This window comes from Eretmochelys imbricata, chromosome 14 (assembly GCF_965152235.1).
Source record: "Eretmochelys imbricata isolate rEreImb1 chromosome 14, rEreImb1.hap1, whole genome shotgun sequence".
NCBI lineage: Eukaryota > Metazoa > Chordata > Testudines > Cheloniidae > Eretmochelys > Eretmochelys imbricata.
In genome coordinates, this window is record NC_135585.1 from 50,689,458 (window position 1) to 50,704,887 (window position 15,430).

A 15,430-nucleotide genomic window follows, 5' to 3' on the forward strand; every position below is an offset into this window, starting at 1 on the left:
AAGTGGAAAGGGCGAATGGGCTGATCAAAACCCAATTAGCAAAGCTATGTGAGCAAACTGGATTACAGTGGCCTGAAGTGTTACCCATAGTGTTAACCAACCAGTGTAATACAGCCCATAGGAAACACTGGCTGACACCGTTCGAAATTCTATTTGGCCGACCCTTGCCAATCCCCCTAGCCAATACAAACGGATTTGTCCCAGTGAAAACGTCGCTAATGGCGGGACAAGATAAGTTGGCGGGTTACTGTCGCATGTTGCAAGATGCGTTAAGTGACGCGTGGGCCAAAGTAAAGGATGCCCAACCTTTACCACTTGATACTTGTGCACACACACATTGCCTGGAACCACGGTGGTCGGCCCCTGCTCAAGTCCTTCTGACTACTCCGACTGCGGTAAAGATCGAGGGCATTGATAGATGGGTGCACTGCAGCCACTGTAAAAAGGTTCCTGCTCCAACGTCTCCAACGACTGCCATCACGACCGCCGCTCCTACATGAACTGTGTACCGGTCGGTCAGCGGGATCAGAAGCAGTTACAGAATTCTGGGACACTGGTTATACTGTTACAATTTGTACTGCCTTGTGTTTTGTTTGTAGTTGTTAGTGTTTACAATGTATGTACGGTTACGGGCATTAACCTGGAACCTTGCCCTAGGGAGTTGGGACAAAAACACGTTTTTACAATTAGCCCAAAATCTAACCAACTCCTGGAATGTTAGTGACTGTTGGGTGTGTTCCCACTTCTCCTCGCATTCATTGCAAGGGTTCCCCATTTTGCCGGTTCCAGTACTCCTTGATTCTTGGCAAAATGGTTTGGCGTGGTACGGCCAAAAGGGAAAAAGGGGCAGGGGACCCATGGATTTTAGGAAGTGGATCCCAAACCATCGCCCAGACTTGCTTGTTAAGGCCCCCTTGTGCGTAGAGAAGAGGTCACTGCACTCCCAAGGTAAAACCACTCTGGGAAAATACCCAAAGACCTCCACTCTGGGAAAATTCCTCTGTGTAGGAATTGGTGAGCCCTTCAGCTGTCGTACTTGCTAGCATTAAAGTGCCTCATTTTATCTAAGAGTCCTGACTCTGTGTTTGTTTGGCTAATACAGAAGTCCAGGGAAGGCTCCCCCCCAACCCTAGACGGGAGGGAAACCCTTTTTCCCTAACACCATCAGGAGCACATTCACCTGCACATCTACCAATGTGATCTATGCCATCATGGGCCAGCAATGCCCCTCTGCCACGTACATTGGCCAAACCGGACAGTCTCTATGTAAAAGAATAAATGGACACAAATATGACATCAGGAATGGTAACGTACAAAAGCCAGTAGCAGAACATTTCACTCTCCCTGGACATTCAATAACAGATTTAAAAGGAGCCATCCTTCAACCAAAAATCTTCAAAAACAGACTTCAGAGAGAAACTCCAGAGCGACAATTCATTTGCAAACTTAAAACCAACAATTTGGGCCTGAATAGGGATGGGAGTGGCTGGCTCACTACAAAACCAATTTCCCTCTCTTGGTATTGACCCCTCCTCATCAGTCATTGGGAGTGGACCACGTCCATCCTGTGTGGATTCTCCCATTTTTAATGAGGTATGATCTCTGTCTGAAACTTTTCCCACAGTCTAAGCACTTGTGGGGGTCTCTCTCTTGTGTAGATTCTTCCATGTTCAAGGAGGTCTGATCTCCATGTGAAACTTTTCCCACAATCCAAGCACTTGTGGGGTCTCTCTCCTGTGTGGATTATCTGATGATAAACAAGCTCTGAACTTCTTATGAAAGTTTTCCCACAGTCCAAGCACTTATGGGGTCTCTCTCCTGTGTGGATTGCCTGATGTTTAGCAAGCTTTGACCTCGCTGTGAAACTTTTCCCACAGTCCAAGCACTTGTGGGGTCTTTCTCCTGTGTGGATTGCCTGATGTTTAACAAGGTGTGACCTCTGCATGAAACTTTTCCCACAGTCAGAGCACTTGTGGGGTCTCTCTCCTGTGTGGCTTTTCTTATGTGATGTTCATGCTGCCTTTAACTGAAACGTTTCCCGCACTCGAGGCATTGAATGGGCTTCTCTCCAGTGTGGCTTCTCCCATGGTTATTAAGATCTGAGAGTTTATTGAAGTTTTTCCCACAGTCCAAGCATTGAAGGGGTTTCTCTCCAGTATGGATTGTCTGATGTGTCACAAGCCGTGATCTCACAATGAATCCTTTCCCACACTCAAGGCACTGCCAGGGTGTCTCTTCCTTGGGATTTGTCTGCTGCGCTCTGGGATCTTCATCTCCTCCCCCACTGTTAAGAGATTCATCCACTTTGTTCCTGGGGAGGTTTCCCAGAAGCCTCTCTGACCTGTGCCAATTTCCCCAGGCTTCTCCCTCTTCCGTGCAGTCGTAAAAATTCCCTTCAGCTCCTCCCACCAAGGGCCCCTGTGGTTGCACTTCTCCAGGGACTTCCTGATGACGATTCCCCTCCTCATTCTCACTCCCTCGCTCAGCACCTGCTGGGAGAGACTCAACTGAGACAGGAGTCATTGTGCAAGGGAGAGAGAGGAATAGCACCGAGGGAAACCCAACAGAAAGACTGAGCAATTGGATTCTGCCTCCACATCCCACCCAAACACTGACAAGGAAGGAAAGCTGGGAAACAAACTCCTGCAGCTAAGAGGCTGGGTGGAATGCCGTGAGCGATAACTGCTGACTACAGCCCTGTCCTGGCTGAGATGAGGAAGAACTGAGGGCGTTATTCACACCTTATTTTGGGATTCTCAAACTTTTCCTTCATTCCCCAGATTGTCTCTGTGTCAGTCCTCACCTGTGCGGGTGCATCTCAGAAGCCTTCCTTCCTCACAGGCCTGGAGATCGGGCACCCACGGCTCGTCCCCTTGCTCCAGCTGGGCGATCAGCTCAGGTTTGGAAATGGGAACTCCTGTGCAGAGGGTGGAATCAGACCAGATCAGGGTGCATGGAGCATTGGTGGACGATCTGTCACAAAGGACATTCCGTGAGTGGAACCTGTCCCTGTGCTCTGCTGGAGGAACGAGAAATCCAAGAGGATGGGAACAGGATCACTGAGCCCTCTTGCGCAGGGGGACTTTATTTGGGAGGTGAGTTGAATTATTACTACACCCTTACTAGGCGTTCCCAGGATCTGTGTACTCTGAGGGCTTTGCTGACTCACACAAAGCTCTGGACTTAAACCCCTCCTCTTTATAAACCTGCAGACCCCAGAGCCCTCTCCATAGCTGGAGCTATTCCCAGGGAGGGGGGTCCATTGGGTTTTGACTACCATGTCCTCCTGGAGGGGGCACGGAGATGCAAGTGTCTCTCATGGCAGCTGTGCATTATGGAACCCATTCGCCCTGATCTCACTGACCAGGGAAGAAACTGACCAAATTCAGATACACAGGCCCCACGGCTTCCAATAACGGAGGGGACAAGAATCCCTTACCCAGCGAGGTCACCGTCTTGTAGTTCTCCTGCATGACGTCCCTGTAGAGGGCTCTCTGAGCGGGGTCCAGCAGAGCCCCCTGCCCCTGGGTGAAATACACAGCCACCTCCTCGAAGGTCACCGGCCCCTGAAACAACAAGAGTCCCCCACTCAGCACCTGCTGCCCCAGCCACAATCCCACTAATCATGGCAAAGAAAGAAAAACGTGACGCTATGGGTGGGCCAGAGTAGCACAATCCCACAGGCACCCTGCTCAGAGCAGCCAGGAGGTTCCAGGGACTGGGAGACGGTGAGAGCTCCTTGTCCCCACAGCACACGGAGAAGGGGAGGGTCTTCTCATTTCCCACACGCTTGCCAGCCACGGGCTGAGACGGGAAGCAGAGCTCTGAGCCGGGGACAGGGACAGGAATCCTGACAGCTTCCCTTCGTATTTCACAGCAGCCTCTGGCCAGTAAGGTCAGACTCCAGCATTGGGAGTTTGGACAATGTTCCCAGCCCTGGGTAAGGGGGTTATATCCTGTTTGAGAATTGGGGGAATGTCCCCTCCACCGCTCCCCTTCCAGCAATGGGCCTACTCAGAAAATCAGCAGGTTTCTCACACCCTGTTTCCTCCCTGCCTCTCCCTCCCCCGCCCAGCAGCTCCCTGAAAATCCCCTACCTGAGCTGGCTCCATCACAGCCATTTCCCTTCTCTGTCTCCTGGAAGACTGGCCGATCTTTAGTGAAACGTGGACCTGATTCCTCAGCCTGTCGGGGCGAGAGGGAGGTTACAGAAGGGATTCCCCCCAGACTCTTCAGAGCCTCCCAGTAACAGCATCTCTGAGCCAAATGTTAAAAAAAGGGAAGAACCCAAAGGGCCACTTTGGGGGATTGGCCCCCATTGCAGTGTAAACCCCTCTTCCTTACCAATAGCTGGAGCCCTCTGGTGACAACACCTGAAGAATGAGCTGCCCTGGACTCCCCCGGCAGCCCCCAGGGACAGGCAGGCAGAGACTGATCCCATTGGCCCATCCCCACATCCCCCTGCCTGAGCCAGCAGTGACTCCGGTCTGACTCTGGTGTGGCTGAGATCTGAATCCTGCAGGGAAATTAGACGAGAACCTCGGGCAGACCCCAACACTCATGAGACACTGACCCCACCAGCACGGGGGTGTCTGACAATAACACACTCTGAGCAGGGTGTGTGTGTGTGTGGGGGGGAAACACCCGGTTTTTGCTTTGTAGCTTCTGCGACCTGAGGGGTTAGTCCCCTGATCGCTCCCAAAGCTGGTTTGACCAGTTCCAGGAGAAGAGCTTCTCTCCGCCCCTCCCACCTCGTGTCCCATGGGGCGGAGAAGCTGCCTGGGCATCTCCCCCCGCCCGCCTCCCCACATCCCCCCTTTCCCTCGCTGTGCCCCCCACTCACGTCTTCCCCCATTCCCGAGCTCGCTCCCCTCAGCCCCACAGTCCCCCGATCCTCCTCCATTGCCCCATCTTCCCTTCCGTGCACCCCTGCCCCCATCCCAGCCTGCCCCCGGCATCCCCTGCACCCGCCTCCGGCCCCTCTTTATCCTCCTCCCCCTGCAGCCCAGATGTGACGCGGGGGGGGGCCGCTGCAAGGGGGGATGGGCGGGTCTCTCTTACCTTCCCCCCGAGCGGGGCCCCCCGGGGCAGGGGCCGGGCCGGGAAGGGGGCCCTGGCCGGGCTGGGGGCTCTGCCCTGGGAGAGGCTCCCGGGGAGCAGCGGGCAGGGCCCGGCTGGAGGTTCCCCTCTCCCGGCTGCAGCCCGGGCTCCGGGCTCCCAGCACCAGCCGCCGGGGCGCGGGGATCTCGCCGGGAGCCAGAGTCCCCGCAGCGGCTGCGAGTCACTTCCTAGGCCGGGCTGAGCCCCGCGATCCCCCCCCAGAGCCGCCCCCCAGCCGCTCCTGGGTCCTAGCGATCAACCCACAGTAATCCAGCCCCCTGCCCAGCCCCTGCCCCCTGGGGGCCCAACCGCCCCTGGGCTCGGGGAGCTTCTCCCAGCAGTAAGGGGTCATCCCGCCTAGAAACTTCCCCTGTCACCATTCAGTCTCGCTCGCAGCCTCCCTGCAGGACTGACCGGGCACCGGCCGCTGGCTCATCAGCCCGTCTGCGGCAAACTTCTCTCCATATTGGGCTGGCAGAGGCCTTGCTCTCACCGCCTCTCTGGTCACCGGCTACTGGCCCAAAACCTCTGGTTGTTTGAGCTGACTGGGCCAGATTTGCAGGGGGGAGCGAGGGAAGGCAAAAGGAGAGAGAGCAGAAGTGGGGGTGGCATAATTGTTTAGACCACTGGCAGAGGTGAAAGTAAGCCGGTCTGATCCAGTCTGGCGGACCGGGCAAGAGCCGGGACACCGCTGACTGCACCGGCAGGGGGCAGCTTCCCCAGGCCGGTGATGTGAAGGGCTCCGGCCACCGGTACCACAGCGGAGCCCTGGGCCCTTTAAATCGCCGCTGGAGCCCCGGGGGTCCCGGCTGCCGCTGCAGCTACTGCTCCTGCCCTGATTTCAAGGGCCCGAAGCTCCCAGCAGCTGCTCACGTACCAGGGGGAGTTCAGGATTTAGCCAAAATCAAAGTCAGTGGAGTTGAGGATGTCCGCTGGCTCCCCTTCTCTGGTTTGCCCTGCTTAGCGTGTCTTTCAAGACCAGAAAGATGAAAGCCCAACAGTGCCATGCTGGGGCCCAGAAGACAGCGGGTGTGAGACGTACCCCAGGGTACAATCTGGACTGTTGAACTGCTTAATTCTCCATCCCAGGGCATGTTTTACACTGCTTCCCAGGCTGGATAAAAATCAATGAGTTAAACAAAAATCAGTGTTTTTATTTAAATTGGATTTTTTTTTTTGATAAAATGCTTTTTGAGGAAAAAACTTATTTAAAGATACTTTTAATTAAGATACATTATAGCTCAAAGATATCTCATCATGGAATAGGGATTGTAAATTCTAATTCTATAGTATGAGACAATATATTCATGGAATGTTTAAGAAAAGTTTTGTACATGAGTTCCAATAGTTGATGGATTAGGGACCCAATTTTATGGGATTCCACAGGCTTCTGTATAGATTATTTAGGTTAATCTTTCCATCTACCCAATGGGACTCAGTGCTCAGTCTAGAAGATCCCATCAGAGATGCTTAGTTTCCCAGTTCTCAAACTGTGGCTTTGTGTCTCCAGAGGTAACATGCTTGTGAACAACTAAAATGTTTTAAAATCAATTAATATAGAGAGGTGAGAAATAACAGACCTCACCTCTATTGTCCTCCTGCAAATTTCTGTACACAGAGTCAATCCCTTACCTCTCTCCAAAAGTGCAAAGTTTCAAAAAGTTGAATAAATAGAAGACTGTTGGAGGCGGAATAAATCTGGACAAGGAGAAGAAGTTTGGAGATAAATGTGAGAAACGATGGACATATGCTTTTCTGTTAAAATATTATATCTTTCCTGTTGAAGAAAAAAATCCAGAATACTTAACGTGGTTGTTTTAGTGAAATAAAACAATTTAAACGTCTGTCTGGTGATGTTCTCCTCCACAGGGTGGCATGAATGAAATAACCAAACAATGAAATAACCAAATGCAAATAAATGAAATGAAATAACCAAACAGTCATTCATTGTCTGATTTAGCTTTAAAACTAACCTCAAAAGTTTGCAAAATAAATCGCTGTTTTAAAATGTATAGTGTGTACCTTCTAAAAATGCAACCTACATCTATCTCTGAGTTGTGTAGAATATCATGGAGCAGGTCCTCAAGGAATCAATTCTGAAGCACTTAGAGGAGAGGAAAGTGATCAGGAACAGTCAGCATGGATTCACCAAGGGCAAGTCATGCCTGACTAATCTAATTGCCTTCTATGACGAGATAACTGGCTCTGTGGATGAAGGGAAAGCAGTGGACGTGGTGTTCCTTGACTTTAGCAAAGCTTTTGACACTGTCTCCCACAGTCTTCTTGTCGGCAAGTTAAAGAAGTTTGGGCTGGACGAATGCACTATAAGGTGGGTAGAAAATTGGCTAGATTGTCGGGCTCAATGGGGAGTAATCAATGGCTCCATGTCTAGTTGGCAGACAGTATCAAGCAGAGTGCCCCAAGGGTAGGTCCTGGGGCCGGTTTTCTTCAATATCTTCATTAATGATCTGGAGGATGGTGTGGATTGCACCCTCAGCAAGTTTGCAGATGACACTAAACTGGGAGGAGTGGTAGATATGCTGGAGGGTAGTGATAGGATACAGAGGGACCTAGACAAATTGGAGGATTGGATCAAAAGAAATCTGATGAGGTTCAACAAGGACAAGTGCAGAGTCCTGCACTTAGGACGGAAGAATCCAATGCACCGCTACAGACTAGGGACCGAATGGCTAGGCAGCAGTTCTGCAGAAAAGGACCTAGGGGTGACAGTGGACGAGAAGCTGGATATGAGTCAACAGTGTGCCCTTGTAGCCAAGGCCAATGGCATTTTGGGATGTATAAGCAGGGGGATTGGCAGCAGATCGAGGGACGTGATCGTTCCCCTCTATTCAACATTGGTGAGGCCTCATCTGGAGTACTGTGTCCAGTTTTGGGCCCCACACTACAAGAAGGATGTGGAAATATTGGAGAGAGTCCAGCGGAGGGCAACAAAAATGATTAGGTGACTGGAACACATGACTTACGAGGAGAGGCTGAGGGATCTGGGATTATTTAGTCTACAGAAGAGAAGAAGGAGGGGAGATTTGATAGCTGCTTTCAACTACCTGAAAGAAGGTTCCAAAGAGGATGGATCTAGACTATTCTCAGTGATAGCAGATGACAGGACAAGGAGTAATGGTCTCAAGTTGCAGTGGGGGAGATTTAGGTTGGATATTAGGAAAAACTTTTTCACTAGGAGGGTGGTGAAACACTGGAATGCGTTACCTAGGGAGGTGGTGGAATCTCCTTCCTTAAAAGTTTTTAAGGTCAGGCTTGACAAAGCCCTTGCTGGGATGATGTAACTAGGGATCGGTCCTGCTTTGAGCAGGGGGTTGGACTAGATGACCTCCTGAGGTCCCTTCCAACCCTGATATTCTAGGATTCTATGATCTATTAAGATTATAAAAACCAAGAATGCACTTTTCTGTAGAATACCATGATTAAATCGAGTCTTCCAGACTAGTGATTTAAATCAAATCCACCCTGCTGCATCGCTGTGTAAACAACAAACCCCTCCACGGTCTGCTCACACACAGCCACTGGCATTCAAACTCACTCCTGGCTGCACTGTACTGAGTGTGACTAGCCAGACACTCATGAAGTTACTAAAGGACTCAGCAACATCAGCCACTTTTCTACTCCGAGCCTTGCACCCCCGGAATCTGCATCTTGGACTGCTCAGTCTGTTCACTGTGCTGGACAAACTCAATAATTAGTGGGTCATCACCCCCCCCCCCACAAAGGGGTCGGATTAGGTCATAGCCTTGTTCTCTCAAGTCAAATCCCCCAAACACTTCAAGGAAAACACACAGGTCCAGACAAAACACTAAAATCAGTTTATTAACTGGAACAAGGAGGTTTTCAGGGATCACAAGGGAGAAAGATGTGAAAGGTCAGAACTAGTTAAATCTATACAGTTAAAACATGCATTTTAAATCGTAAATTTTACCAATCTAAGGAAAATGCAAAGCAAGCAGGTTTTCGCACCCCGCCCGCTATTGCAAGCGGTTCACAGTTCTTCGTACCCAGGAGGGATTTCCTTCCCGCCTTGGTGCATCCTCCCCAGTCCAAGGCCTCTGTGGCCTTTAAAGGCATATCCTTGACTTCTGTAAAGATGGGAGAGGAGAGGTGAAAATGGAGGCAATTCTCCCTTGTGCTTTTATACCATTCTCTTCTTTGAGATTCAAGCTCCAGCCAGGGGGCAGGCAACAATCAGTCTGTGGCCAAAGTGAGCATCCAGCCGTCCTTCTGGTGAATTGTAACTCTCTTGTTCACAGCTCCACAGCTGGTGAATGGCCAGCTAAGCAATTAAGGGCCACTTAGCACCTAGCTGGTCTGCAGGTACCATTGTCTCTACAGAGTGAGTCTGTGGGCGTTTTCCAGCTTTCCAGCATGTAACAAATGTACAGCAAACTCTCAGAGCTCCATGGACAGCGCTGATAGACACATTTCAACAGGACAATAATATTCAGCACTTGATAACTTTTCCTAGGATACTTCACAAGACATACTTTGGAGAAGATTTATCCTTCTGTAAACGTGGTGGCCATAAGAGTGTAGACCAGTGGTTCTCAAAAGTGTTTCACTGGCCCCCCCTTCTTTGTGTGTGTGGTCATTTACGCCCCCGCCCTCACAAGCACATATATGGCCACCCAGCTCTAAAGGCAGAGTCGCTGCTGGCGATGCGCCCGGCTCTGAAGGCCTCCAGCAGCAGCACAGAAGTAAGGGTGACCGAGTGAAAAGTGATATTCGTCAATATCACTGTTCACAGCAGACTTATCACCCCCTTGCCACCCTGATTTCTGCCTTGCTGCTCCACCTGGCTTTTGAGAGCCTGAGCATTTATCCCCACCTCCCAGATACGCCAGTTCCTTCTTCAAGAGTCCCAGCCAGAGGTCACGCCTCCCTTGACATATTCCTGTGCCTCCATTGGGAGGACGTGCCCCACAGTTTGAGAATTACTAGTGTAGACAGTCACCGTTGCGATCGGAACCCAAGATGGTAACACCTGCTCCCTTCTGTCTGCGGGATCCCCAGAGAAAATGTCCAAGCAGGAGAGAGGAACAGATCTCACTGATATTAACCTTGCAAAACACATTTCGGTGATTTCAGCTATAAACATTCCCTCTATCCTTAAGCCCCTAACCCCAGTGATTTCAAGGAGAGGGAGCTGGAATTGGGCAGGTGACATGGGCGATGGGTATAATCTCTGAATACAGGAACCCTTTGCATAAATTGTTAACCTCTAAAAACATATAGCTAAACATAGACCAGGACAGTTACGCCTCTTCCAAGTCTTTAACATGTTTACATTTCAAACTCTAGCTTCATAAATGTGGAAACACTTTTAAAATCTCATTCTAAAAGTTGAATCTGAGTCAATTACATACAAGTTGCTTAACCCTTTCTTACCATGTGTCAAAGAAATTTACATCTTGTGTGGATTCTTCCGTGTTTAACGAGGTCTGACGTCCGTATGAAACTTTTCCCACATTCCAAGCATTTGTGGGGTCTCTCTCCTGTATGGATTTTCTGATGATAACCAAGGGCTGATTTCCAAGTGAAACTTTTCCCACAGTCCAAGCACTTGTGGGGTCTCTCTCCTGTGTGGCTTTTCTGATGATAACCAAGGCCTGAACTCGAAGTGAAACTTTTCCCACAGTCCAAGCACTTGTGGGGTCTCTCTCCTGTGTGGCTTTTCTGATGATAACCAAGGCCTGAACTCGAAGTGAAACTTTTCCCACAGTCCAAGCACTTGTGGGGTCTCTCTCCTGTGTGGCTTTTCTGATGATAACCAAGGCCTGAACTCGAAGTGAAACTTTTCCCACAGTCCAAGCACTTGTGGGGTCTCTCTCCTGTGTGGCTTTTCTGATGATAACCAAGGCCTGAACTCGAAGTGAAACTTTTCCCACAGTCCAAGCACTTGTGGGGTCTCTCTCCTGTGTGGCTTTTCTGATGATAACCAAGGCCTGAACTCGAAGTGAAACTTTTCCCACAGTCCAAGCACTTGTGGGGTCTCTCTCCTGTGTGGCTTTTCTGATGATAACCAAGGCCTGAACTCGAAGTGAAACTTTTCCCACAGTCCAAGCACTTGTGGGGTCTCTCTCCTGTGTGGATTGCCTGATGATAACCAAGGCCTGAACTCGAAGTGAAACTTTTCCCACAGTCCAAGCACTTGTGGGGTCTCTCTCCTGTGTGAATTGCCTGATGACGAACAAGGTCTGATTTCCACTTGAAACTTTTTCCACAGTGCAAGCACCTGTGGGGTCTCTCTACTGTGTGGACTGCCTGATGACGAACAAGGCGTGACCTTCGTATGAAACTTTTCCCACACTGCAAGCACTTATGGGGTTTTTCTCGTGTGTGGATTGCCTGATGATTAACAAGCTGTGACTTCCGCTTGAAACTTTTCCCACAGTCCAAGCACTTATGGGGCCTCTTTCCTCTGTGCACTGCCTGATGTTGAACAAGGGTTGACCTTAGTATGAAACTTTTCCCACAGTCCAACCACTTGTGGGGTCTCTCTCCTGTGTGGATTGCCTGATGATGAACAAGGTCTGATTTCCGCTTGAAACTTTTCCTACAGTGCAAGCACTTGTGGGGTCTCTCTCCTGTGTGGACTGCCTGATGACGAACAAGGTCTGATTTCCCCTTGAAACTTTTCCCACAGTGCAAGCACTTGTGGGGTCTCTCTCCTGTGTGGCTTTTCTGATGATAACCAAGGCCTGAACTTGAAGTGAAACTTTTCCCACAGTCCAAGCACTTGTGGGGTCTCTCTCCTGTGTGGCTTTTCTGATGATTACCAAGGCCTGAACTCGAAGTGAAACTTTTCCCACAGTCCAAGCACTTGTGGGGTCTCTCTCCTGTGTGGATTGCCTGATGATTAACAAGCTCTGACCGCCATGTGAAACTTTTCCCACAGTCCAAGCACTTGTGGGGTTTTTCTCCTTTGTGAATTCTTTTATGTTTAAGAAGGTAAGATTTCTGCATGAAACTTTTCCCACAGTCCAAGCACTTATGGGTCCTCTTTCCTGTGTGGACTGCCTGATGTTGAAGAAGGGTTGACCTTAGTATGAAACTTTTCCCACAGTCCAAGCACTTGTGGGGTCTCTCTCCTGTGTGGCTTTTCTGATGATAACCAAGGCCTGATTTCCCCTTGAAACTTTTTCCACAGTCCAAGCACTTGTGGGGTCTCTCTCCTGTGTGGCTTTTCTGATGATAACCAAGGGCTGATCTCCAAGTGAAACTTTTCCCACAGTCCAAGCACTTGTGGGGTCTCTCTGCTGTGTGGCTTTTCTGGTGATAAATAAGGGCTGATGTCGAAGTGAAACTTTTCCCACAGTCCAAGCACTTGTGGGGTCTTTCTCCACTGTGGATTCTCTGATGATTAACAAGGCTTGAGCTCACTGTGAAACTTTTCCCACACTCCAAACACTTATGGGATCTTTCTCCTTTGTGAATTGTTTTATGTTTAAGAACGTCTGATTTCCGCTTGAAACTTTTCCCACAGTCCAAGCACTTGTGGGGTCTTGCTCCTGTGTGGACTGCCTGATGTCTAACAAGGTCTGACCTGTGTATGAAACTTTTCCCACAATCCAGGCATTTATGGGGTCTCTCTCCTGTGTGGACTGCCTGATGTTTAACAAGGTGTGACCTGTGTATGAAACTTTTCCCACAATCCAAGCATTTATGGGGTCTCTCTCCTGTGTGGACTGCCTCATGAATAACAAGGTCTGACCTCCATATAAAGCTTTTCCCACAGTCCAAGCACTTGTGGGGTTTTTCTCCTGTGTGAATTCTTTTATGTTTAAGAAGGCATGATTTCTGCATGAAACTTTTCCCACAGTCCAAGCACTTATGGGGTCTCTCTCCTGTGTGGATTGCCTGATGACGAACAAGGTGTGATTTCTGCTTGAAACTTTTCCCACAGTCCAAGCACTTGTGGGGTCTCTCTTCTGTGTGGCTTTTCTCATGTGAATTTAGTGCTGACTTTGAACTGAAACATTTCCCGCATTCAACGCATTGAATGGGCTTGTCTACAGTGTGGCTTCTCCCATGGTCATTGAGATCTGTGCGCTTATTGAAGCTTTCCCCACTGTCCAAGCATTGAAATGGTTTCTCTCCCGTATGGACTGTCTGATGTGTAACAAGTTGTGATCTCACAATGAATCCTTTCCCACACTCAAGGCAGTGCCAGGGTGTCTCTTCCTTGGGATTTGTCTGCTGCTCTCTGGGATTCTTGTCTCCACCCCCACCGTTAAGAGATTCATCCACTTTCTTCCTGGGTTGGTTTATCAGAAGCCTCTCTGACCTGTGCCAATTTCCCCAGGCTTCTCCCTGATTCCAGCAAGGGGAAAAATTCCCTTCAGCTCTTCCCAAAAAGGTCCCCTGTGGTTCCACTTCCCCAAGAACTGCCTCATGATGATTCCCCTCCTTCTTCTCACTCCCTCGCTCAGCACCTGCTGGGAGAGACACAATCCAGAGAGGAGTCATTGTGCTGGGGAGAAAGAGGAATAGCACTGAGGGAAAAGCCAACACAAAGACTGAGCAGTTGCATTCTGCCTCCACATCCCACCCAAACACTTACAAGAAAGGAGAGACGGAAAGGGTGCAATGGTGTGAGGAATATCTGCTGACCATAGCCCTGCTCTCGGTGAGATGAAGAAGAACTGAGGGCGTGACTCACATCATATTTTGGGATTCTCAACTTTTTCCTTCATTCCCTAGATGGTTTCTCTGTCAGGCCTCACCTTTGCTGGTGCATCTCCGAAGCCCTCTGTCCTTGAAATCCTGGAGATCGGACACCCACAGCTCTTCCCCTCGTTCCAGCCGGGCAATAAGATCAGGTTTGGGAATGGGAAATCCTGTGCAGAAGGTGAAATGAGTCCAGATCAGGGTGCATGGACCATTGATGGAGGATTTGTCACAAAGGACGTTCCGTGAGTGGAACCTGTCCCTGTGCTCTGCTGGAGGAACGTGGAATCCAAGAGGATGGGAACAGGGTCACTGAGCCCCCTTATGCAGAGGACATTGTCTGGGGAGTTGAGTTGAATTATTACTACACCCTCACTAGGCGTTCCCAGGATCTGTGCGCTCTGGGGGCCTTGCTGACTCACACACAGGTCTCGACTTCAGCCTGCCTCTTTCTAAACCTGCAGAGCCCAGAGCCCTCCCCATGCCTGGAGCTATTCCCAAGGAGGGAGATGAACAGAGATTGTATGTGCAGCCAAGAAACAATACAGACAAGAAAAAACAATGCGGATTTATGCCCCTTTGAAAGCTGGAGGGGTGGGGATGGTTTAGCTTGACCATTGAATTTTGACTCCCGTGTCCCAGTGGAGAGGGCACCGAAATGCATGTATTTCTCACATGGCAGCTGTGCATTATGGAACCCATTCGCCTCTGCACTAACTGACCAGGTAAAAACCTCACCACATTAAGACACGTAGACCCCACAGCTTCTAATAACTGAGGGGACGGGAATCCCTTACCCAACGAGGTCACCATCTCGTAGTTCTCCTGCATGATGTCCTTGTAGAGGGCTCTCTGAGCGGGGTCCAGCAGAGCCCCCTGCCCCTGGGTGAAATAAATAGCCACCTCCTCGAAGGTCACCGGCATCTGAAACACCAAGAGTCCCCCACTCAGCACCTGCTGCCCCAGCCACAATCCAACTACTCATGGGAAAGGAAAAAAAAACATGAAGCGGTGGGAGGGCCAGAGTAGCAGAATCCCACCCACACCCTGCTCAGAGCAGCCAGGAGGCTTCAGGAGGCGGAGAAGGTGAGAGCTCCCTGTCCGCCCCAGGACACGGAGCACACCAGGATCTTCTCAAATCCCACGCTGGGAGCCTGGAAAGATGTTCCCAGCCCTGCCGAGGTGGTTATATCCTGCCTGAGAAATGGGGGAATGTCCCCTTCCCCTTTCCCTGCCACAATGGGCCTACTTAGTAAATCAGTAGATTTATCAAACTTTGACTCCTCCCTCCCCCGCCCAGCAGCTCCCTGAAAATCCCCTACCTGAGCTGGCTCCATCACAGCCATTTCTCTTCTCTGTCCCCTGGAATACTGGCCGATCTTTGGTGAAACGTGGTCCTGATTCCTCAGCCTGTCGGGGCGAGAGGGAGGTTACAAAAGGGGCTTCTGTCCGTGTCTCACCCCGATTCCCCCCAGACTCTTCAGATCCTCCCAGTAACAGCATCTCTGAGCCAAATGCTAAAGAAAAGGGAAGAACCAAAAGGGCCACTTTGGGAGATTTCCCCCCATTGCAGTGTAAACCCCTCTGCCTTAACAATACCTGCAGACCTCTGGTGGCATCACCTGAAGATTGAGCT

General features: G+C 50.1%; 2 protein-coding genes across 3 annotated transcripts; both read right to left on the reverse strand.

Annotated features, from left to right (window-relative positions):
- Positions 1-1,242: 1,242 nt before the first annotated feature.
- LOC144274498 (uncharacterized) lies at positions 1,243-15,140 on the reverse strand. Its single transcript, XM_077833354.1, has 7 exons — positions 15,117-15,140; positions 14,517-14,718; positions 13,851-13,964; positions 13,317-13,562; positions 12,671-13,073; positions 10,772-12,502; positions 1,243-1,979 (listed from the first exon to the last, which is right to left on the reverse strand). Exons 1-7 carry the CDS (start codon positions 15,138-15,140, stop codon positions 1,586-1,588), a joined length of 3,114 nt encoding a protein of 1,037 aa, XP_077689480.1. The 3' UTR covers positions 1,243-1,585.
- On the reverse strand, positions 1,897-5,072 carry LOC144274499 (zinc finger protein 250-like). 2 transcript variants are annotated; one of them, XM_077833355.1, is made up of 5 exons: positions 5,062-5,072; positions 4,098-4,185; positions 3,440-3,566; positions 2,804-2,917; positions 1,897-2,489 (listed from the first exon to the last, which is right to left on the reverse strand). In XM_077833355.1, the coding sequence occupies exons 2-5, from the start codon at positions 4,119-4,121 to the stop codon at positions 2,023-2,025; spliced, it is 732 nt and encodes a 243-aa protein (XP_077689481.1). In that variant the 5' UTR covers positions 4,122-4,185; positions 5,062-5,072; the 3' UTR covers positions 1,897-2,022. The 2 variants fall into 2 exon arrangements, with proteins under 2 accessions (XP_077689481.1, XP_077689482.1); XM_077833356.1 differs by lacking the exon at positions 5,062-5,072 and adding an exon at positions 4,345-4,390.
- Positions 15,141-15,430: the final 290 nt, after the last annotated feature.

Coding starts and splice junctions, on each gene's coding strand:
- LOC144274499 (XM_077833355.1), bottom strand. CDS start 4,121: ATGGCTGTGATGGAGCCAGCTCAG. Junction 3,567..4,097: donor CTGTGATGGAGCCAGCTCAG/GTAGGGGATTTT, acceptor TTGTTGTTTCAG/GGGCCGGTGACCTTCGAGGA. Junction 2,918..3,439: donor CAAGACGGTGACCTCGCTGG/GTAAGGGATTCT, acceptor CCCTCTGCACAG/GAGTTCCCATTTCCAAACCT.
- LOC144274498 (XM_077833354.1), bottom strand. CDS start 15,140: ATGGCTGTGATGGAGCCAGCTCAG. Junction 13,563..13,850: donor TCGGAGATGCACCAGCAAAG/GTGAGGCCTGAC, acceptor TGTCTCTCCCAG/CAGGTGCTGAGCGAGGGAGT. Junction 1,980..10,771: donor ACAGGAGAGAGACCCCACAA/GTGCTTGGACTG, acceptor CACAGGAGAGAG/ACCCCACAAGTGCTCTGACT.